This window comes from Mauremys reevesii, linkage group 4 (genome assembly GCF_016161935.1).
Source record: "Mauremys reevesii isolate NIE-2019 linkage group 4, ASM1616193v1, whole genome shotgun sequence".
Classification (NCBI taxonomy): Eukaryota; Metazoa; Chordata; order Testudines; family Geoemydidae; genus Mauremys; species Mauremys reevesii.
In genome coordinates this window covers 125,236,314-125,261,113 of record NC_052626.1, presented here as the reverse complement: position 1 = coordinate 125,261,113, position 24,800 = coordinate 125,236,314, and the positions used below count along the sequence as shown (strand labels likewise).

Here is a 24,800-nt window from a genome sequence, read left to right as displayed (position 1 = left end):
AAGCGTTGACATCTCCAAAATCATCTCAGGGCAAGAAAAGGCACCTGCTGTTTTCAACACTTGTACAGGCTAGACACAGGGTGAGGGCTAGACTAAGTGATCACGGTTAGTCCTGCTCCATCTCTGCCATCTGGGTTTCCATCTACAGCTGTTCACACTCAAAATGCAGGACAGGGGTAAGGTTAGCCTATCACCAAAAGAACCTTAATGTAAAGCAGTGCTCCTGCCAGATTCCCCATTCGAAGGGTGTGATCATTTCTGCCCTGACATGGACGAGGCCTCGTGTCCTGGTGTTAGGGAGCACTGTGCTCTGTATCCTACATATTCCCCCAGCTTCCAGGCCCCCTACCAGGCATTAGGGGGTGCTGTGCTCTGTACCCTACACCCCCCATCTCTCAGCCCCCCCCCGCCAGGTGTTAGAGGACGCTGTGCTCTGTATCCTACGCATCTCCCAGCCCCCCTGCCCAGCGTTAGGGGTTCTGTGCTCTGTACCCTACATTGCCCCATCTCCAGCCCCCCCTGCCCAACTTAGGGGGTGCTGCGCTCTGTACCTTACACATCCCCAGCCTCCCTGCTCAGCATTAGGGGTGCTGTGCCCTGTATCCTATGCATCTCCCAGCCTCCTGCCCAGCGTTAGGGGAGCTGTGCTCTGTACTCTACACATCCCCTGTCTCCCAGCCCCTCTTCTCAGTGTTTGGGGGAGCTATGCTCTGTACCCTACACATCCCCCGTCTCCCAGCCCCCGTGCCTGGTGTTAGGCAGTTTCTAGTGTTTGTAAACATACTGGATGTTCCAGAGTCTATCAGCACACGCTGGGTGCAACAGCTGTGGGTATCGACAGGGCCTGATGCTGGAACCTGACCTGAAGGTGGGATTGGCCACTATCCTGGCGGTTAGGACACAGGCAGGTAATAGAGGGGCTCTGCTTGGGGACCCAATTCTGCCTTTCTGTCCAGCCGCATCCCCTCTAATGACTCACCACAGCACAGGACTTGGGGGCACCTGCTGGCAAAGTGGCCTCAATCCCCACCATACAGGCAGGGATCATTCAGCCGGCGATAGCCTTTCTCACGAGCCCCAAGCACCTGTGTGTCATGGCTTCCTGCAGGGGTTCAGGGCTAGCAACTGCCTGGGTGGAGAGAACAGGCCCTGGCTAGGTAGAGGCTCAAACCGGTGAGTGGCAGTTTGGATCCCCAGCGAGCTGTAGGGGTGAAACACGGGCGGGGAACCAACCCCAGCCAGTTTCTATAAACCTTGCCCCTGAGGTCTCAGTAGAAATAGGGATGTTCACCTGGCAGCATGCAGGTGTGAAGGACTGGAGAGGGAGGTGGCGGATGTGCCCTTTTGATGCCCGTGCCTGTGTGCTGGGGCGGGGGGGCGGGCGCAGGCTCTGCTCCGTGGTACTGCTGGCAAACGTCTGCGACTCGCATGCCCTGGGTGCACACGCCCCTACAGTGGAACGTCTACGGGCTCAGCACAGCCTGAAGAACGCCAGCTCCTGTGTAAGGGAAGTCACCAGTTTTTTACAAGAGCTGGAAACCGACACTGGATAAGCCAGGAACTCCTGATCGACACTTTCGTCCCTCCAGGAGTCCGACCCATCTAGTGCAGAGAACTGGGGGGGGACAAAGACTGAGCTGAAGCTAGCTTCATGCTCTCCAGGATGCCGGGGCGCCCTCATGCTCTAGCTGAAGGCGGCCTGGGAGTTCCCAGCATTGCCCTCCTGCCGTTTGTCTCTGGGAGCCCTTGCCCTGCAGCCTGGCCTGTCTGTTCTCAAGGGCTGTGTGCTGCCAGGTGCACATGCCCAGCGCGGAGTCCCTTGTTTAATGCCAGGGGACGGTGACTGGGAAGGAAATGTACTGCCATGCCAAGCCTGGGAATGAGCTGGTGATAAGGCCCTGGGGTGCCTGGCATGTCAGTTCCCCAGCGGGGCTGGGAGCCAAGTGCCTCCTGGAGCCAGGGAAGAATTGGCGGAAGAGCCCACAGCAGCAGCAGGAGCTGTGTGTGCCTCAGCCCTTTCGTGCCTGTGAGTGGCGCCTCCTGAGTGGACAGAGGGGGCTGTAAAAATGGCCGGAGCCATGGCCCTGCATTGTGGTGGGGCCTGGCCCCTCTGGGGGTTGGGTGGCAAGATCACGGTGTCACTGGGGGGAGAAAACTCCATAGACCTTGTACTGCTCTGGGCTGCCATGAGATGGAGAGACAGGAAAACCCTGGCGGGGGGAATGGCCCCTCCTGCTGGCAGCAGCTGCAGCCTCTAGAGCTGATTGGGGCATTACGGGTGGCAGCAGAAGCATCAGGTGGAGACTGACTGAATTGCCCACCCTGATCCATCACGCTGCAGGATTGGAGGATGTTTTCCACTCATCAAAGGGGATGGTCGGTGCACGGTGGGTTGTTAAAGCCTAGGATTGCAGGGGACTGGTCAGAGCATGAGATGCCCCCTGGTGTTGCAGCCCCGTCTGCTGGCTCCTTTGCAGGGGGGCCACGCATGTTGAAGCACAGGGCATTTCAGGGGTGGGTTGATGATGGGAGCCCAGTGCCTGCCCAGGTTACACCCGATGGCTCTGGCTGTCTGTTGGTGGCAGGAGAGGCAGTCAGAGCAAGCAGAACAGGCAGGCCCTGGATCCCTGGATCCCATGCAGACTGGGAACCTCTTCCCTCTCCTGCAGCGAAGACCAGACCGATTCACTGCTGGTCCCTTTGACCCCTTCAGCAATGATCCGGAGAGCAGGTACACCACTCGTGACCTGACATCGTCCCTCCTTCCAGGTGTGGTGCTCCCCAAATCCCCAAGCTGAGCCTGCATGCTAGGCAGGGAAGTGGGGTGGCCGCTGGGAACCAGGGCTCCAACTGGATCTTTGCTGGGCTGGGCAACAAAGAGGTGGGGAATCCAGGAATCGTTGTGCCAGACCCTGCTGTGCATCGGGGCTGCTCCCCTGCTGGGGCGGGAGTGAGGGGGCAACAGTTTTCTCTAAGATCTCTGTCACACAGCCTGCAGCTTGGCAGACCCAGGTATTACCACCGCTCTGTCTTTGATCAGAGTCACCATCACCTTCTAAGGCCTCCTGCTTTATGGGACTGGGTTCAATCTCCGACGCCAGCAATGTGATCTCGGGCGAGAGCTGCAAAGGGATGTTAAATGTAGATCCCCAAACTCCTGATCAGCTGCCCCTTCACCCTGTCATGTCTGCTGGTAGGGGGAGGAATGGAGTCCCCCCAGGGCAGGGGCCATTCAGGAGACCCAGCGTGGGGGGAATCAGGCCTGGGATTCTCTGCTGCGGCTGCTACCACACAGGCCTTGAAGAGATGAGCTGCGAAACCCCCACAAATCCGGCCCCTGGCACAGAGCTCTGTAGCACTGGGACCCCGTACCATGTAGGGAGTGGAGGCTGCTCTGTATGCCAAGGTAAGCCCCAAACTGGCCGTGCGGAGCTGCCCCAAACCGAGTGGGAATCCTGCTCGTTGTTTATGTACCTGCCCCCTAAGTTACCTGGCACTAGCATAAGAGTGTAATGATCACAGCTCCTTGGCAGGACTTCAGCTCAGGACCTGCAGCACCAAAGCACAGGCCCCACTGCCCGAGATAAAAGAGTAACTCCCTCCTAGGGTAGCAGTAGTAGGCATTTATCCTTCACATGCACCTGCAATTACTGCGGAACAGACACTCCCTTCACAAGCACATTCATCCTCAGTGTGTGGCTGGGGGCACAGGCCTGAGATTGGCGGCTTCAGACGCACACAGGCCAGGGGAACCGAAGCTTGGCTGGAAATCTCCCCTCCCCCTCCAAATGCGGAATCCTGTCTGACTCTTCCAGTGGGTTGGACTGCGTGCAGTGGCCTCCCTGGGGACAGCAAAGGCAGGTGGGGTCCTGTTGCCAGGAGGAGTTTGCAGTAGGTCCCCTGTGGGTACAAGTGACTGAGTGAGCTGGAATACCAGGAGCTGCCATGGCCTGGGAGGTGTCACACGCCAGGTGTGATGGGGCAAGGCCAGATGGCTACAATAAAGTAGTGAGGAACAGGTATATTAGCCCCAAGCTACACAAATCCCTGGTACCATGGTAACCAAATGGCAGTTGCTCCAGGTTAATCAAGACACCTTGGGCCAATTAAGATCTTTCTAGAAGGCAGTGGAGATAGCTACATTGATTGGGACACCTTGAAACCAATCAAGGGCTGGCTGGAACTAGTTAAAAGCCTCCCAGTTAGTCAATAAGATTCACATGTGAGGAGCTGGGAGCAAGAGGTGCAAGGAGCTGAGAGTGAGAGGGTGTACTGCTGGAGGATTACAAGCATTATCAGACACAAGGAGGAAGGTTCTGTGGTGAGGATAAAGAAGGTGTTTGGAGGAGGCCATGGGGAAGTAGCTCAGGGAGTTGTAGCTGTCATGCAGCTGTTACAGGAGGCACTATAAACAGCTGCGATCCACAGGGCCCTGGGCTGGAACCCGGAGTAGAGGGCGGGCCCGGGTTCCCCCCAAACCTCCCAACTCCTCATCAGACACAGGAGGAATTGACCCAGAATGTGGGTTCCACCAGAGGGGAAGATCGCTGAGGTGAGGAAATCCACCAATAAGCGCAGGACCCACCAAGGTAGAGGAGGAACTTTGTCACACAAGGCATTGGTTCATCGCCTGGCTGGGTAACACCACTTCCTCCAGCTTCTCCTCTGCTCTGCATGCAAACTCTGAAAGCCATGAGTGAGGTGCTGAAGACCTTGATGTCTGAGGATGAGAAGCCCAACCTTGTGGAGCTGCAGAACATCTTGGAGGTCTGGAGACATGAGTGCAGGAAGGGGCCTAGTCCTGTAGTTTGGGTGGGGCTCGGTGACCAAGGCTTCATTGAATCCCAAGCATGGGACACCTCACCCCTCTTCTTCTGTTCCTCAGAGTAAGCTCTCTAGAAAGGTTCTTGGGCTGGAGGGCCAAGTGCCCTAGCTATATCTAAGAGACGTCTGCATGGGGTGGGGATGGAGGAGCACGGGATCTGCTGTGTTCTCCACTGAGCCCCCATCTGACCCTGGCACTCAGGCCGTGTCCTTGGCTGTGCACAGGTCCTTGCCTCCAGAGCCCATCAACACCACAACTGAGCTGCCTGCAGGCGTGGTGGGACTGCAGGGAGATGGTAAAGCTCTCGTAGCCCTTCCTGGCTTGAGAGACCCCCACCCAGCAATCACACTGGGATCCCTAGGCGGTGGGCCTGGAGCACCACCCATGGGCCCCACCAACCTGGCCAGAGCCCAGAGCTAGATTCCCCCAATGTTCTAGTTTTGGGGCCACAGAAAGTAGATTCTGTGGGTGGTTTGTTGCCCAAAAAGAGGGAAATGTCCTTGGCAGAGACTCGGTCTCCTCGATTCCAGAGCCCGGGAAGAGGGAATCATAGAAGTGTAGGGCTGGAAGGGATCTCAAGAGGTCATCTACTTCACTCCCTGCACTGAGGCAGGGCCAAGCATTCCTAGACCGTCCTTGATGAGTGTTTGTCCAGCCTGCTTTTTAAAACCTCCATGATGGGGAGTCCACCACTTCCCTAGGTCACCTGTTCCAGTCCTTACCCACCCTTAGTTTTTCCTAATATTTAACCTAAATCTCCCTTGCTGCAGATTAAGCCCATTACTTCTTGTCCTATCTTCAGGCGATTATAGAGAACAATTGGTCACCATCCTCTGTATAACAGCCCTTAATGTATTTGAAGACTGTTATCAGGTGCCCTTTCCATCTTCTCAAGATGAAACATGCTGAATTTGTTCAACCTTTCTTCATAGTTCAGGTTTTCTAAACTGCTGATCATTTTTTGCCTCTCCTCTGGACTGGCTCCAGTTTGTTCACATCTTTCTTAAAGCGTGGTGCCCGGAACTGGACACAGTGCTCCAAGCTAATACACCTCAGAATGACATTTCCCATTTTTTCTCAACAGCATCACACTGTTGATTCAAATTCAGTGTGACATCCATGATAACCCCCAAACCCTTTTCTGCAGCACTGCCACCTTGCCGGTTATCCCCCACTTTGTTTTTATGCATTTGATTCTTTCTTCCCAAGTGTCACATTTGTTTTGTCTGAATTTCATCTTGTTGACCTCAGACCAACTCTCCAATTTAGCAAGCTCATTTTGAATTCTAATCTGTCCTCCAAAGTGCTTGCAACCCCTCCCAGCTTGGTGTCATCTGCAAACTTTGCAAGCATAATCTCCTCTCCATTAACCAAGTTCTTAATGAAAATATTGATTAGTACTGGACCAGGCACACCCCTGGGGGACCCCACTTGAGACACCCTCCCAGTTTGCCTCGTAGTCAGTGATAACTCCTCTTTGAGTTCTGTCTTTCAATCAGTTGTGCGCCCCCCTTATAGTAATCTCATCTGGATCAGACTGGTTTAGTTTGCTTATGAGAATGTCTTGTGGAACCATGTCAAAAGCCTTACTAAACTTCATATACATCATCATATACTGCCTCCCTCCATCCACTAGGCAAGTAACCCTGTCAAAGAAGGAAATTAGATTGGTTTGGCATGGTGATATTGGTTATTACCCTATTATCTCCTCTAGATTCTTACAAACTGTTTAATAATTTGTTCAGTATCTTTCTGGGTACCAATGTTAGGCTGACAGGTCTATAATTCCTTGGGGCCTCCTCGTTCCCCTTTCTGAAGATAGGTTCTGTGTCTGCCCTTCTCCAGTCCTCTGGAGCCTCAGCCCTCCTAAAGATGCAGCGATTGCTTTGCCTAGCTCCATCTAGGGTGAATATCATGAGGCTCTGCCAACTTGAATACATCTAACTGACCTCAATTGTCTTTTACCTGTTCTCTCCCTAGTCTAGCCTGTATTCCTTCCCCCTTGTTGTTAATATTGTGTTAAGCATCTAGTCCTCATTAACCTTTTTAGTGAAAACTGAAGCAAAAAAGGCATTAACACCTTGGCTTTGTCTGTGTCATCCATTATTTGCTCTCCTTCCCTGCTGAGTAGTGGCCCTGTTGTGTATTTGGTTGTCATGGTTTTTGTTCCTATGGCAACTGAGTTAGATTATTAGGGGATAGCCCAGCCGGTTTCGGCCGGTTGGGTGAGCTCTGTGTCTGTAAATAAAATGGTGGTTTTGTTAGCTGTCTGCTCTCTGGCCTCAAGTGATTTCTTCCTAAACCGGCTGCCCCCAAGGATATAACAGGCCCCACACTTTCCTTTGTCTTTCTCTTGCTCCTAATGCATTTATAGAGCTGCTTCTGATTGTCTCATGTCCCTTGCCAGTTAGAACTCCTTTTTGCCCCCAAAGAAAAATGTATTTTAACTAAAAGAAAAAAATTAGCCAAAAGCAGCCCAGTCATGCAGACAACTTAATTCCTCCTCCCCAGATCACAAAGGTGAATGTTAGGGGAGAGTAAGGTGACCACATGTCCTGATTTTATAGGGACAGTCCTGATTTGGGGATCTTTTTCATATATAGGCTCCTGTTACCCCTGTTAGCCAAAAGTAGTTAGCCTAATGGGTCACCTTCTCATGCGTGAAGCCAAAAGTAGTTAGTATATTAGTATAGTAGGTCAAAGGAGATATCTTATGTCTTCCTTACAATGATAAATGTATCCGCACAGCTGCACTCTTATCATAATGGATGTATCTGTGACAGTTATGCATATCTTGTTCCTTTTTGATTGATATATGTATTCTATGTACTCCGATATTCCCTATAGATACATTTACAGGACCTATAGGGTCAGCCAAGTAACGCAAATAAGACGTCACAAAGTTGTTTGTTTCGGGGTATAAAGGTAGACCCATCCGGCCATGTAAGGTGTGTCTCTCTCGGGCATTAGCCGGGACAAGAACACCTGCTCAGCTGATCGATCAATAAAGCTAAATGGTACTTGTCTTCCTGGTCTTCCGTGCCTCCTTGGTGTGATTAGGTAAGCTCCGGGGAGAACGAGCCCTTTTGGCTAACAAATGGCGACTCCACGCCGGGACTTCTCTCCCTGTTGGGGGCGTTGACCGGCGGCCGAGGACGGCTTAGGAGAGTGGCCACCTTGAGCTATTGGTTTGCTCGAGCTCCGGGTCACCGCAATCGGCCGGGACGGCTACGCCCCCTCCACAGAGAACTCCAGCCGACACGGAAGCAAGACAGTACCAGAAGAGGGGAGTCCACCTGCCGGACGCGGCCACTCCGGGCGCGGTAAGTGCGTTTACCTCTTGGGTTTGAGGATTAACGCCCCCGAAGAGTGAGGGTTGGGACATTGGGCCCCTAATGGTAAAGGAACCCACAGATAGGAAGGTGTGTGGGTAAAAGTTTTCTGACTAAGGTACCTAGGTTCAGGCACGGCAAATGTATAACTTTACTAACTCCACTGATTCGTGGACCGTGCTGAATGAATATTGGAATGTAAATACTACCCTCTTGTGTTTGTTTTTGATAGCAATACTTGTGTTTTACATTGTACTGACAACTTGGAAACCGCGGTTGCGCTAGCCTGGTCTAGGACTTAAGCCAACTCTAGCCGCCCCAAGACTTTCGCGAGGGGAATTTCCCCCGGGACCGGAATATCTTGAAAGCAAGGGGAGTTGGCCGAACCCGTGACCAGGCTGATATCTAGGTGTAATGGGGTCCGGACAAAGCATGTCTACCCGGACACCCCTAGGATGTATGTTAGAAAATTGGCCGGAGTTTAGACGCCAAGCAGATTATGGAATTGTACTGTGTAAAGATAATCTGGAAAAATTCTGTACCTTAGAATGGCCAACGTTTGGGGTGGGGTGGCCCGCGGGGGGAACACTCAAACTGGAAACAGTGCAGGCTACACATAACGTTGTCACTCGGGACGGGCATTGGGATCAATACCCCTATATAGATATCTGGCAGGATCTCGTGGCCAATCCCCCCCCATGGCTACGGGAATGCAGAGCACAAGCTATTAGAGCCTTATTAGCCCGCGCCCCTGTTAAAAAGCCCTGTCCCCCTTATGATACCCCCCGTCCGCCTGCCGTGCTTCCTTCTGCCCCTGACCCGATGCTTCCTCCCCCTGTATACCCTGGTCTCCCGGTTTTGGCAGCTGCAGCAGCTCCACCGGCTCCAGCTCTTATCTCCCCTCCCTCGAAGGAGGAAGCCTCGGCTGTAGAGGTAGAATCCTTGCCTGCCACACAGGAGGCCGTAAGGATAGACCCGGTCACAGAGCTAGGGGGTGAGCTATCTGTTTCAGAGCACTCTGATGAGAGTGGCTCAGTGGCAGACCGAGTTAAACAGAATCCTAGGGCAAGCCTCAAGGCGCAGGGGACAGGGAGCTCCACGCTTGTTGTTTCTTACAAAAATACCCCAGAGGAAGCTACCCCAGCGTTTTGAGGGCCCCTTACGGGAGACTATGCTTCCTGGCGGTGATGGGGGTACTGGTGTCCTGACTATGGTATATGTCCCCTTCACCACCAGCGATCTGTATAACTGGAAACACCAGAATTCCCCGTTTACGGAAAACCCTGCCCCGCTAACTGCCGTCTTTGAGACCTTGGTCACAGCCCATAAGCCCACCTGGGGGGATATGAGGGTCGCCCTAAATACCCTTCTTACTGCAGAGGAGAGACGCTTAGTTTTCTCCCAAGCCCGTAAGTGTTTACGAGAATCGGGGGTGCCGGAAGAGGAGCTAGCTGCACGGCTCCCTACTGCGCCACCCAATTGGGGACATACAGAGGCTCCAGACCTGACAAAACACCATAACTATGCTACGGCAGTGGTACAGGGAATGAAACGTTGTATTCGGAAAACCACAAATTGGGCTAAATTGTATAATGTGAGACAAGAGAAAAACAAGAATCCAGCCGCCTTTTATGAGCGCTTGTGCGATACCTGTACGAGGTATATTGACCTTGATCCAGAGAGCGCCAATGGAAAGCAGGTATTAATCCCCCTTTTCATTGGACAGTCCTATGAGGATATTAGAAGGAAATTACAGAAGCTAGATGGAGCTGCAGGCAAAAACATAGAAGAGCTCCTGGGGATTGCGGTGAAGGTTTATGATCGCAGGGAGGACAAGGAGCAAAAGAAAGGGGCTCGCGTACTGGCTATGGCCCTGAGAGAAGGAAGAGAGGAAAAGGGGGGCAAGGGAAAAGGACGCTCAGGCTCAATTGGCAGGGGAAAGGGCTCCCGGTTGGGTCGGAATCAGTGTGCCTACTGTAAGGAAGAGGGACACTGGAGAAATGAATGCCCCCGCCGACAGGTTAGAGGAGAGGGACACAAGGATAGAACTTCACCCGTGCCTGTTTTCTATGGTAGCACGGGGGAAGGGGCCACCCTATAGGGAGGCCGGGGGACCCAACGGCCCCTCCTGGCAGCACAACCCGCCAGTCTGGATCCCACGGTAAAAATTAAGGTAGAGGGCCGCCCAATTACAGCCCTTATTGATACAGGGGCTACTCTTAGTTTACTACCCCTCGACACAGCACCACGAGCCAGAGCCCAAGGGTGTGTTACGGTCCAAGGAATAGAGGGGCAACACATCACACTAAAGAAAATCCTCCCCCTCTTAGTAAAAGTAGGGGACCGCCAAGTATCCCATCAATTCGTTTGCAGCCCTTCCTGTCCCATTGCGCTGCTAGGACGAGATCTCCTCACTAAATTACAAGCGGAGATTTCGTTCACTAATGGGACTATGGAGGTTAGGCTCCCAAAACAACAAGCTTCCAACTATCAGATGGCCCTACTTAATGCTGCTGTGAAACCTGCCCGAGCACACCAAGGGGTTGACGAGGCTTGCCTGCCAGGCATTAATACCAGAGTTTGGGCTGAGGAGGGAGGTCATGCCCGTGCCAGAAACGCCTCGCCGGTACACATCACCCTTAAGGAAGGGAGTTGCCCCGTCCGAATCCGACAGTATCCCCTTAAGTTGGCCACTCAAATCGGGTTAAAACCTCTAATCCAAAAGTTTGTACAATGTGGGTGGCTAAGGGAGGGCACGTCCCCATATAACACCCCGATAATGGGAGTGCCTAAGCCCAATGGACAATATCGGCCGTACAGGATCTAAGGCAGGTCAATAAGCTAATAGAGGCGCCTTATCCTGTTGTCCCAAACCCCCACACGATTCTAGGACAGATACCAAAAAGCCATGGTTGGTTTTCAGTAATAGATTTAAAAGACACCTTCTTTTCTATCCCTCTTGATCAGGAATCTCAAAAGCTGTTTGCCTTTGAGTGGGAAGATCCCGATACCCATTACAAAGCCCAATACCTCTGGACTGTTGTTCCGCAGGGCCTTACCTGTGCACCGGAAATTTTTGGTAGTCAGCTGCGGAGGGACCTTGCTCCCTTCCTAGCTCGACACCCTGCGTGCAACGTAGTCCAGTACTGCGATGATTTACTTTTAAGTACTGAGACAGAGCAGACTTGTAAGGAACAAACTGTAGAACTTCTTAACTTCCTGGGGGCACAGGGATACAAAGCCTCTAAGGAAAAAGCACAACTGGTTAAACAGCAGGTCACTTTCCTAGGGTACCGCCTTAGTCAGGGGAGTCGAAGTTTAAGTAACGATAGAATCCAAGCTATACTCGATAGCCCTCAGCCCCGGAACCCCAGAGAATTAAGAGCTTTTCTGGGACTGACCGGCTTTTGCCGACTCTGGATCCCTGACTATGGGGGAAAAGCCAGACCCCTATATGAAGCCCTTACTAAAGAAGGTCTGTTGCATTGGAAGTGGACTAAGGACAGAGAGAAAGCATTTCAAGAGCTTAAAAGAGCTTTAATTCAGCCTCCTGCTCTGGCTCTTCCAGATCCACGGAAACCATTTACTTTGTATGTCCACGAGAGAGCCGGGGTAGCGTCTGGGGTCCTCTGTCAAAAGTCAGGACCGACCTGGAGACCCATCGGCTATTATTCCAGAGTCTTAGATCCAGTTGCCAGGGGATGGCCAGCCTGCTTGCGAGCTGTTGCTGCAACTGCTCTCCTCGTACAGGAAGCCGAAAAATTAACCCTTGGTGGGGACACTGAGGTTGTGGTGCCTCACGGAGTACCTCAGATACTAGGAACAGGGGCGGGGGATAGACACCTGAACCCCAGTCGGCATTCTAAATATGAGGTGGGACTCTTACTAGCCCCGAACCTAACCTTTAAAACAGTCAGTTCTCTCAACCCAGCTACCTTACTGCCTGACCCTCAGGCTCCCAGTGGTGTTGTTGATCCGATCCATGACTGTGTCGAAGTCCTGCAGCAAGAGACTAAACCCCGTCCCGATCTTTCGGATCTGCCCTGGCCCAACCCTGATCTCGAGGCATATGTCGATGGTTCTAGTTATGTACTCGATGGGAAGCGGTACACAGGGGCTGCTGTGATAATTAAAAGCACAGAGATGGTGTATCCCTTTAAACTCAGCCCCTCTCTATCCGCTCAAGCTGCAGAACTAGTAGCTCTCATCGAGGCACTCCGCTTGGGGGCTGGGCGGACCATAAATCTATACACTGGCAGTTGTTATGCGTACATGGTAGTACATGCTCATGGGACCTTGTGGAAAGAAAGGGGTTTCATTACAGCCTCGGGCCAAAGAATTGCCCATGGGACCCTTATCAAATTGTTGCTTGAAGCCTTAATGCTTCCCCTGCGGGTCGCCGTAATCCATGTCCGTGCACATGGAAAAGCTCCTGAAGCAGAGCAGCGCAAGTATAATCGGCTGGCTGATCTGGCTGCGAAGGAGGCAGCACGCAGGGGAACTGTGTGGCTTCTTTTAGTTCAGGACACTGAGGCCGAAACTCCTGTCCCCCGTTACACGACAGAGGAGGTATCCTGCGCCCAAGCTGCAGGGGCCTGGCAAACCCCCTCTGGGTGGTGGAAACTACCCGGGGGAGAAATATTCGTACCCCGTCCGGTGCTCCAGGAGATTCTTCAATCCCTGCATAAAGAGGGACATTTAGGATCAGGAGCAATGGTTGACTTGGCCGCCCGATCTCTTAGGGCAGTGGGTATGCACACGGAGGCCCAGAGAATTGTTAATAATTGCTCTGTTTGTCAGCGCACTAACCAGAAGGGATCTGGCCCCCCTGTTCCACTGGGAGGCCGACCCTGGGCTACCTACCCCTTCCAAAGGTGGCAAGTGGATTTCGCTGAAGTACCCCCTTGCCGAGGCTACAAATACTTGCTTGTTTTTGTTGACTAGCTTACCTGGTGGGTGGAGTGTTTCCCTACCCGACACTGTCAGGCTCGAGCAGTTACTAAGGCCCTGCTACATGAAATACTTCCCAGATTCCACCTCCCTGAAGTAATTGAGTCAGATCGGGGAAGTCATTTCATCTCCCAAGTGGTCCAACAGGTAGCGCAGGCCCTTGGTATCCAGTGGAAGCTGCATACTCCTTGGAGGCCACAAAGCTCAGGCCAGGTAGAAAGAATGAATAGAACTCTCAAAGATACTTTAACAAAGCTCTGCATGGAGTCTGGTTTAAAGTGGCCTGATGCCTTGCCGCTTGCGCTTACTCGCATTCGAAGGGCCCCCCGTAAGGGTCTGAGACTCTCACCCTTTGAGTTGGTTTTCGGGTTCCCTCCCTGAGTACTCATCCCTGGGTTTCGGGAAAATGTAAGCTGGGAGGTAGGGAATGACTCTTTGTGGAAACAGGTCTCTGCGCTGCAATCTGTCTTGTTTCAGCTACACCGGTACGCAGCACCCTTCCAGGCCCTTCCTTTGGATCGACCTGTGCATTCGTTCCAGATCGGTGACCGGGTCTTTATTAAGAAGTGGAAGCGTGATCCTCTCACAGCACGGTGGGAAGGCCCACATACTGTTTCGCTCATCAGCCAAGCTGCCGTCAAGGTTCTTGGAAGCGACAAATGGACACACTGCACGCGAGTTAAACGCTTTGTAAGCTCGGATCCAGAGGACGACTCCACTGAGGAGGACAACAGCCCTCTGCTCACCCTGGCTCCGGGCGCCCGGGGTGACACAGGTGAAGACTCCAACTGGGAGTATCAAGGACTGGAGGGCTTAAAGGGACTCTTTAAAAGAAGGAAACAATGAAGTTGTTCCTCCTGTCTCTGTTTTGTTTACTTGCTTGCTCTTATGGTTGGGAAAACAGGTTTCTGCAGTTAGGGGAAATAATTGCTAGTTCCTTTAACCTCACTAACTGCTGGGTGTGTGGCGGCCCAGGGGAATTGGATGAATGGCCCTGGGTGGCCCAGCCAGTGCAGCCCAAGTACTTGCTGAGTAACCTCAGCATCGTGCATAATGGCACGGACCAATGGTCCACAGATAGTAGCCCCTGGCGGCTCTATTCTGCTGGCATGGGCATCTTTTGCCTTAATCGAACACGGCGTGGGGGCCGGTATGTGGGGGAAAGTAAATGTAGTTGGACCCTATCCCGGGGATATGATTGCTACCATCATCCTGGCTGTCACACCTATGATTGCTCTAAATATCGAGGGCGATGGAACCATACCCATGTGAAATTAACCAATAGTAGCTGGGTAAGATGTTCCTTCCAACACCATACCGGTGAGGGTTGTAAGGCAGTGGGACTAGATGGGTTCTTTGATTCCCTCTTTCTAGCCTGTCAATGCGATAACACCACTAGTAAAAAGCATGTGATCCGGTGGTATCAGTGGGCATGGCAGCACTCTAATGGAACTCGGGTAACTCACTTCAGACACTTTTGGTCTAATACCGACAGGCCCAGGTCAGGTTGTAAGTGTGTGTGGAAAGCAGGAGCTGGAGCATGGAAATGTGAATACTGTGCTCCTGATGGGGTACCGTCCTCCGTGATGGGTGGGCCATTCGGAGGACCCCTGGGAACAGGCAACCACATATACTATGAACGACCCTTGGACCCCGATACCTGGGATGGCCCTTTTGCTAATGGGACTTGGGCCCTAAAGGGCCATTATTGGATCTGTGGCTCTTATGCCTATCGCAGACTACCGCCAAATTGGTCGGGGATATGTTATGTGGGGTATATTCGGCCGTTATTCTTTCTCCTGCCCCAAAACCGGGGAAACACACTAGGAATTAGAGTGTATGATGATCTCATTAGGGAAAAGCGGTTTGTGGACTCCACTTTAACTGCCGGGAGTTCCCAGGCCTGGGGAGCTCAGGAGTGGCCCCCAGAGCGGATCATCAAACATTACGGGCCTGCCACCTGGAATCCCACCGAGCTTGTCACAGGGGCCAGGGAACCAATTTACAATCTGAACCGCATTATCAGGCTGCAAGCTATCTTGGAAATATTAACCAACCAGACGGCTGCAGCATTAGATCTGCTGGCAGATCAGTCAACCCAAATGCGAAATGCCATCCTCCAACATCACATAGCCCTTGATTACTTGCTGGTGGAGGAAGGCGGCCTCTGTGCAAAACTTAATGAATCTAATTGCTGCCTGCAAATAGATGACAATGGGCAAACAGTGAAACAGTTGACCAAAGAAATGAGAAAACTCGCCCACGTCCCAGTCCAAACTTGGGGTGGGTGGGACACAGACTGGTTCACATCCTGGTTGCCACAAATGGGATGGCTTCGTAAGGGCTTTTTGCTTTTTATGCTTGTCATAGTTACCCTTGTAACCTTCGCTTGCTTCACCCCCTGCTTGGTTGCTATAGTCCGATGGCTGGCTACCCATGTTACGTATCAGCAGATAATGACTTTATATCGGCCTGAGGATCGGCCAAAGGAAGCGGAGGAGTGGGGAAGTTTAAGCTCTTAAAATGCTTTAAGGGGGGAAAGCTGTTAGAAAAATAGGCCAATACAAGCCTGTTAGCAAGACTAGGCCCTTAGCATAAGTAGAATCAAGGCCTTAGCATAAGTGGAATCAAGGCCTTAATATACAAGTAGAGAGAAAAGCCTGTGTCAGCTATTATCAGTTTATGCTTGGTTTGTACTAGTTCATGCTTATCAGTTAGGCCCACGCTTGGCGTAACATATGTGCAGCTGTCTTCTCATGCTTATAGCCAAAAGTAGTTAGCCTAATGGGTCACCTTCTCATGCGTGAAGCCAAAAGTAGTTAGTATATTAGTATAGTAGGTCAAAGGAGATATCTTATGTCTTCCTTACATGATAAATGTATCCGCACAGCTGCACTCTTATCATAATGGATGTATCTGTGACAGTTATGCATATCTTGTTCCTTTTTGATTGATATATGTATTCTATGTACTCCGATATTCCCTATAGATACATTTACAGGACCTATAGGGTCAGCCAAGTAACGCAAATAAGACGTCAACAAAGTTGTTTGTTTCGGGGTATAAAGGTAGACCCATCCGGCCATGTAAGGTGTGTCTCTCTCGGGCATTAGCCGGGACGAGAACACCCGCTCAGCTGATCGATCAATAAAGCTAAATGGTACTTGTCTTCCTGGTCTTCCGTGCCTCCTTGGTGTGATTAGGTAAGCTCTTCTTTGAACTCAATTATACTTTTAGCCTTCACAATATTCCACGGCAACACTTTCCACAGGTTGCCTGTGCATTGTGTGACTAGATTCCTTCTTTTATTTGTTTTTAACTTTCTTCCTATTAATTTCATAGGGTGACACCTAGTTCTCGTGTTATGTGCAGGGGTAAATAACACTTCCCTTTTCACTTTCTCCACACCAGTCATGATTTTATAGACCTCTATCATATCCCCCCCTTAGTCATCTGTTTTCTAAACTAAATGGTCCAAAGTCTACACTACAGACCTATATTGTTAAAACTACGTTGCTCAGGGGTGTGAAAAATCCACACCCCTGTGCGATGTATTTCTACTGACCTAACTCCTTGCGTGGACAGCGCTATGTCAGCAGGAGCATGTCTCCCACTGACTCACCTAGCGCCTCTCAGGGAGGTGGATTAAGAGCTTGTTGGCATAGGAGCATCTTCACGTAAACACTACAGCGCCAGTGCAGCTACAGCGATACAGTGTTTGAAGTGTAGACTTGCCCCCTGTCTTTTTTATCTCTCCTCATATGGAAGCTGTTCCATCCCCCTAATCATTTTTGTTGCCCTTCTCTGCACCTTTTACAATACTGGTATATCTGTTTTGAGATGGGGTGACCAGAACTGCACGCAGTATTCAAGGTGTGGGCGCACCATGGGTTTATATAGACGCATTATGATATTTTTCTGTTTTATTATCTATCCCTTTCCTAATGGTTCATAACATTCTGTTTGCTTTTTTAACTGCCACTGCATGCTGAGTGGATGTTTTCAGAGAACTATTTACAATGACTCCAAAATCTCTTTCTTGAGTGCTAATTTAAACCCCATAATTTTGTATGTATAGTTGAGATTATGATTTCCAATGTGCATTACTTTGCATTTATCAGTATTGAATATCATCTGCCATTTTGTTGCCCAGTCCCCCAGTTTTGTGAGATCCCTTTGTAGCTCTTTGCAGTCTGCTTTGGACTTAACTATCTTGAGTCATTTTGTATCATCTGCAAATTTTGCCACCTCACTGGTTACCCCTTTTTCTGGATCATTTATGACTATGTTGAACTACACTGGTCTCAACACAGATCCTTGGGGGACCCCGCTATTTACCTCTCTCCACTGTGAAAACTGGCCATTTATTCCTGTCCTTTGCTTCCTATCTTTTAACCACTGACCCATGAGATAATCTTCCCTCTTCTCCCATGACAGCTTCCTTTGGTTAAGAGCCTTTGGTGAGGGACCCTGTCAAAGGCTTTCTGAAAGTCCAAGTACACTATATCCACTGGATCACCCTTCTCCACATTCTTGTTGACCCCTTCAAAGAATTCTAGTAGATTGGTGAGGCACGATTTCCTTTACAAAAGCCATGTTGACTCTGCCCAAACAAACTGTGTTCACCGATGTGTCTGATAATTCTGTTCTTTCCTGAAGTTTCAGCAATTTGCCTGGTACTGAAGTCAGGCTTACTAGGGATCACATCTGGAGACTCTTTAAAAATTCACTGTCACATTAGCTATTTCATACAGAGGCCGATTTAAACGCTAGATTACATACCACAGCACTGCACATAAGTCTGTCTGAATGTCTCGTTATACCTGCAACCTTTGCACCAGGCAGGCAATTTACCATGCGGTTCTCCCAGTCATCATAAACCCAACTGCTTATATGTCTATTGGTTGAATCCCCAATTACTATTACCTGGTTTTTCTTTGTAAGTGGGGTTCCCCCCTCAGGTGGGGTAGCCTCAGTGTGAGAGGACATCATGACTTCATCTGGAAGGTAGGTCCCAACTACAGGATCATCTCCCTCTGCTCTAGCTCAATGTTCTGCTTCCTGGAAATTTTCACCCTCCTCAGCAGCACAGAGGCTGTCAGACTGGGGGTGGAACCACTCTACTGCGTCCCTAAAAGTCTCCTCTATGTACCTCACTGTCTCTCTTGGCTCCAGCAGTTCTGCCCCTCTGGCCTACTGGTCTCTGAGGGCCAGTAGCTCCTTGGGCCAAATGCCCACATATGCTACCTGCCCACAGGGACGGTAATCGTACATCCTGCATTCAGTGCAATCAACTGGAAAGCCCTACGCTGCTGCTGCATTTCTGCCTGGTTTATTTTTACTCTTCCAGGGGAGATTAATTTGTTTAGTTGAGAGGGGGTGGGGGGTTATTGGCCTGAGTTTACAGTATGTTTGTTAGATGTACTTGTCTCTCACACACCCTCTCTAAACTTCCTTGCAAAACTCCTCCGTTTGCTAACCTAACATCTGATTTATATTGCCTCCTGTCTGTTTCCCCTCCCTGGTGCAGGTATGATGGTGGCAAAGAAGAGTGAAGAGTATCTACAGGTTCTCAGGGACTGGCAAGTCGAGAACACCTTCTGGTTCACCAACACCAGCGATATCGCCATGGTAACTACAGTCAGTGCTTCATGGGATTGTTGTGCCCAGAGTTATCAGGAGTCAGGAATTAACACCCTAGGAGTCAGGGGGAAGAGACAGACCCAGGCATGTGACTGACCCTATCCAGCTGGGCCAGTGCCCTGCCTATGGCCCACTCCACCTCATAGAATCATAGACCTCAGATCATCTAGTCCAACCCCCTACTCAAAGCAGGACCAACCCAACTAAATCATCCCAGCCAGGGCTTTGTCAAGCCGGGCCTTAAAAACCTCTAAGGAAGGAGATTCCACCACCTCCCTAGGTAACCCATTCCAGTGCTTCACCACCCTCCTAGTGAAATATGTTTCCTAATATCCAACCTAAACCTCCCCCACTGCAACTTGACACCATTGCTCCTTGTTCTGTCATCTGCCATCAGTGAGAACAGCCGAGCTCCATCCTCTTTGGACCCCCCCCCCAGAGTGGGGCAGTTACCCCACTCCCAGGGAAAAAGGTTAAAGGCAGCTGAGGTAGGCTGATTGGGGAGGCAGCCACAGCTGTGGCCACAATCAATCAGGCCCCAGCTGGCCCTGATATGAGGCCTAAGTGAGGCACTGGGTCAGGCTTATTCCAGCCCTGGAGTGAGAAGGGCCTAGCTGCCTGGGAGCACAGGGTATCTCAAGCAGAGCAGTGCTGGGGACAGGAAGGCAGAGCTGGGAAGCTCGGGTCAGGTGAGTCCCCAGGCTAAAGACCAGGGGAGGTACTGGGGCTGCAGGGAAAGGCAGTAGGTCCAACCCCCTTACCAATGATGAGGGGCCATTACAGACTGCGGTTTGCCCCAGTGAGAGGGGACTAGATGATGACTGGCAGTAGCCACTGCTGCAAGGTGGGCTTAGGGGATTCAGGTTCCCCTGGGAGGGAAGACCCAGAGTGTGGGGGTACTGCCATGGGGCAGTACCCAGGAGATAGGGCACCATGGGATGGGAGGGATGCAGGGCCTGGAGTATAGTGGTGGAGACTGATAATGAAAGAGAAGTAGGGACAGCAGCGCCGGCCAGCAGGAGGCACTCCAAGACTGGGATGAGCTAACTCCTGAACAACCAGCAGGAGGCTCTGTGTCGCTGAGTGTGCACCCTGCTACACCACTGTTCAAGTAGTTGAAAGCTGCTATCAAATCCCCCCTCACTCTTCTCTTCTGCAGACTAAATAAGCCCAGTGCCCTCAGCCTCTCCTCGTAAGTCATGTGCCCCAGGCCCCTAATCATTTTCCTTGCTCTCTGCTGGACTCTCTCTGATTTGTCCACATCCTTTCTCTTGTGGGGGACCCAAATTGATGCAACACTCCCGATGTGACCTCACCAGTGCCGAATAGAGGGGAATAATCACTTCCCTCCATCTGCAGGCAATGCTTCTACTAATGCAGCCCAATATGCCTGCCTACATGCCACATCCCAAGATGCACTGAAGCTCACCGAAACGTGTTCCCCGCTCCTTGTCAGGTGTGGTGGGAGCTTCCCCAAAGAGTAATGCAATAAAAGGCATCATTGTATCTGTGCATCAGTGCCAACCCCTGCTGAGCACTAGAGAGTGTAGCCGTGCTGCACAGTATTGTGCCCCTGTGCACTGCCATGCTGGCCTCTGCCATACACTACAGCTTCTGATTGCTGGCTGGGTACTGTGCTGCCCAGGTGCAGTAACCCAGCCTTGTCCCAGCAAAGTGGGGTTTGCCTGCACTCCTGGCTGAGCCAGTCCTGGCTGCTCAGCCACCGACTGGAACCGCGCTGGGCAGCAAAAGGGGTTTCACTGGCAGGTTTGTTTCAGAAGTCTGGGAAGTACTTTCACCCGTCTGAGTGCATGGACTTCCTCCTCAATGCTATCAGAGTCCATGACTCCGTGGCAGCCAGGCACATGCTGCATGTGATCCTGGGGGTCCCCGGCCCAAACTTGGAGTGGGTAAGAGCTGCAGTGAGAACACCCTGCTGGGGGAGCCCATCCATGAGTGTCTCTGTCTCTGGGTGCTAGGCATTACTGGGGGGCAGGTCTCTGGCCTGTGCTATGCGGGGGGGAAGGAGGGGGTCAGTCTAGGTGATCACCATGGCCGCTTGTGGCCTTGCAGTCTATGAATCGATAAACCAGGAACTGGTCCTGTGCTCTAGGTCTGGGGCTAGACAAGAGGATGTGGGATGGTAGATGGCTCTCAGGTGCAGCAGGTCTTTTGCACCCCAGATCAATAGGAGCACGAAGAAGCCAAGGCCCCCCTCTACCCATTTCCCTTCCAGGTGTCTGAGGCTCTGAGGAGCATGTACCACAACCTGGACTCTATCAGCGAGCTGCTGGCCCAGCAGGAACTGCTCAGGGCCCTTCTCCTGCTGGGCTACCAGTACAGCGAGGAGGTGGTCAGAACCCTGCTGGGCTGCTTACTGTCATGTGACAGGTACAGGGCTGGGGCTGCCGCTGCTTGCACTCTGGGTCCCCTGGACTGGTCGTGTTGCCAGGGACAGGGGAGTGCAGAACCCTCCAGAGATCTCCTGCTCCCTGCAGAGCTGCTGCTTCTCCTGGAGGGTTTTGCAGGCTGGCTTGCCCTGGAGACAGGCCAATCTGCAAAACCCTGTACGGCATCCCTTGGCCTCCCCTGGGGCTGACACTCAGATCCGGCCCCATGAAGCTTGCACCAGCCAATGGGGGCCTTACTGCGGCAGGAGGGCAACAAAGGGCTGGCCAGTGGCGGGAGACCCAGCATTGGTGCCAGGAAGGTGAAGGAGGCTGGCAGGACTCTGACCAGGTGCCATTGGCTCTCTCCCTTTGCAGCATTGCTGCGGAGATGTTGAGGATGCTGACATCCCACCCCGAGACCACGGGAAAGCTCCTACGGGAGCTGCTCAACAGGCTGCGGGAGCAGCCTCTGTGTCAGCATCATGACATCTCTCAGAGAGAGGCTGGCATTGCCCCCTTGGCCGTAAGTACCAGCCCCTGCAGCAAGGGAGGGAGCGCTGTATGTCCGCATCACGGCCTGAGGGGGTCTCTCAGCCTCCCACTGGGTCTAGTCATTGGGTTGAAGAGCGACAGCGTGACTCTAGCCAGTGCTATAGTCGAGCCAGAACACGCTGAAACTCTCTCCTGGTGCTATTCAGCAGCACTCAGAACCTCAGGGTGAGACGGGATTGCAGGGTCAGCTCATCCAGCCCCCTGCCACGATGCAGGACTTGTTGTGTTTAACCCACCCCCAAGAGGAGATATGACCGATAGGGGTGGGGTGTCCCGGGTGAGGTGACCTGTCCTCTCTACTGGGACTTGTGCTGTTCATCGTATTCACAAATGATCTGGAAAAGGGGGTAAAAGGTGAGATAGCAAAGTTTGCAGATGATTCAAAACTACTCAAGATAGTTAAGTCTAAAGCAGACTGAGAACAGTTACAACGGGATCTCACAAAACTGGGTGGACAACAAAATGGCAGATGACATTCAGTGTTGATAAGTGCAAAGTAATGCACGCTGGAAAACATAATCCCAACTATACATATAAAATGATGGGGTCTCAATTAGCTGTTATCACTCAGGAAGGAGATCTTGGAGTCATTGTGGATAGTTCTCTGCAATCATCCACTTAATGTGTAGCGGCAGCCAAAAAGGCGAACAGAATGTTGGGAATCTTTAGGAAAAGGATAGAGAATCAGACAGAAAATATCATAATGCCACTATATAAATTCATGGTATGCCTGCACCTTGAATGCTGTGTACCGATGTGGTTGCCCCATCTCAAAAAAGATCTATTAGAACTGGAAAAGCTGCAGAGAAGGGCGACAGAAACGATGAAGCATATGGAATGGTTTCCTTATGAGGACATATTCAAAAGACTGGGACTGGTCACTTTAGAGAAGAGACAACCACTGGGGATGCGATGGGGTGCACAAACCTCATAATGGGCAATCAGGGGTTAAGGAGCTGCTCTGGGCCCAGCCATTTCTCTGCACCACCACACTTGCAGGAAATGCTCCAGCTGCAGGAGGAGTTAAAAGGCAGGGCAGTGGCTGGTTTGGGGGCAGCCCAGGGAAGAGAGCAGACCTGTGACCTTCATCTCCAGCAGAGGAGAGCGGAGGGAAAGGCAGAATCTCTGCCCGTGACAGCTGAGGGAAGGGAAGGCCTTACACAGACACAGCCTGAGAGGAAGGCGTTTCCCTCTCCCTCGCATATGGGCTCTGAGTTTTGTTCATTTCCCTGTACTGTGGATGACCCCCATCTCACGGAGTCCCTGGGTGATGCTCTGGAACTGCTCCCTATGATGCCAATCAGGACTCAGGTGAAGTCTCTTCTCTATGAGCAGACTGTCACCAGGGCAAGAAGCTCACACACCTTCCGCCTTCCTGGATCTGACCTTGGAACATTCAGCATCCTCTGCCCCTCCATGCGCTTCCCACAGTGAGTCTGCCGAGGCAGAGTTCTGGGGAAGCCAGAAGGTCTTGCACCCCGACTTCACAGTCAGACGTGACTCTTAGCCAGCCAGTAAAACAGAGGTTTATTAGATGACAGGAATACGGTCTAAAACAGAGCTTGTAGGTACAGAGAACAGGAGCCCTTAGCCAGGTCCATTTTGGGGGGCAGTGAGCCAGACACCCACATCTGCACTTCACTCCACGTCCCCAGCCAGCTCCCAACTGACTCTCTCCAGCCCCTGCTCTCTGGCCTTTGTCTCTTTCCCGGGCCAGGAGGTCACCTGATTCCTTTGTTCTCCAACACCTTTAGCTGACACCTTGCAGGGGGAAGGGCCCTGGGCATTAGTTGCCAGGAGACAGAGTGTTGGCCATTTATGCACACTGGCCTTTATCCCGCCACCTAGAAACTTAAGAAATACATAGGGGAAACTGAGGCACCCCCTACACTATTCAGAGGAAACATTAAGAACTGTCTCACTTCATCACACTCCATGGGGAGTCCTAAGATGGCGGTGGCCTAGAATGGGGGCCATACCACGGGAGGAGGCAGTGACTGCCCGAGAAAGGAAGAAAGTTGCCCTGCTGCCCGCAGCTGCCAGGAGGTGCCTAGTGGTGAACAGATACCTATCACACCACCCAGACCCAGATGGAGACTTTGGGATCATCGCAGGGGAGTGGTAGGAAGTGGCCCAGGGAAGGCAGCCTTAAGCATCCCCAGTTGTTAGATCACTGGGCCGGGGGTCAGAGCCTGGTGGACTGATAGGGCCTGGATTCCACTACCAACAACCCCCCAGAGCCAGCGCTCAGAGCTGGAATCAGGAGTTGAGGTCAGAACAAGGCACATGCAGTGCTGGGAGCCAGACAAGTGTGAGGGCAGGGTGAGAGCAAGCTGAAACCTGTGGCTGTGGAGTCTGTCCTGCGCTCAGGCAGGGTACAGGTCTAAGCCACGGACTGACGTTGGGCAGTTGAAGCTGCTGTGAGGCCCATAGACCAGCCCTAAGAGGCACCAGCCCAGTGCCTGGCTCATGGACTGGCTGGGCCCTGCACAGAAATGGCTCATCCTTCATGTGGGTCAATCAGGCTCTAGTTCTGGGAGGACTCATCACCTCACGTTCCGGGGCAGGGCCCTGGACCCTATACCGCCCCGGCTGTATCCTGAGCTTCAGACCAGAAGCAACCAGCAACTCAGCCGGTCCGACCTCCTGTATGTCACAGATCACCAGCCCCACCCTGCCCCCCCACACTAACCCAACACCCAAAATGAGACCGAAGTGCCACAGCCCCCGGCAGACTGGACTGTTACGTGCCACAGGCTGAGACCAGGAGGGGCTGAGGGGCACCAGAGCCTGAGGTTCTGCAATGGCAGGGAAAGGGTTAAGTGGGAGACTCCCAGATAATCCTGGCAAGTGACCCACACCCCACTCTGCTGGGGAAGGTGAGAACCCCCAAGTCACTGCCAGTCTGACTGCGGGGGTGGGGGGAATTCCCCCCCGACACCACACACGGCGATCAGCTATAACCTGCGCATGGGCTGCTGGGCACAAGGACCAGCACTCCCCGGCGGCGGGAAGCGGAGCACCATGGCTGGGAGCTGGCGGAGTAGAGCAGGCTGGGGCTGGGCTGCTCCGCTTCCTGCTGCTGCTAGTGAATGTGTGTGTGGGGGG

The 24,800-nt window shown here is 52.2% G+C and overlaps 1 protein-coding gene across 1 annotated transcript; it reads left to right on the top strand.

The window, feature by feature from the left end:
• The first annotated feature begins 4,692 nt into the window (after positions 1-4,692).
• LOC120404002 lies at positions 4,693-24,116 on the top strand. Its single transcript, XM_039536017.1, is given in 11 exon segments — positions 4,693-4,767; positions 5,027-5,120; positions 9,023-9,120; positions 9,884-10,015; positions 10,802-10,970; positions 10,973-12,801; positions 13,585-13,882; positions 18,638-18,738; positions 20,987-21,141; positions 21,516-21,663; positions 24,063-24,116. Coding segments are annotated over 11 exon segments (3,153 nt in total).
• The last annotated feature ends 684 nt before the right edge of the window (positions 24,117-24,800 follow it).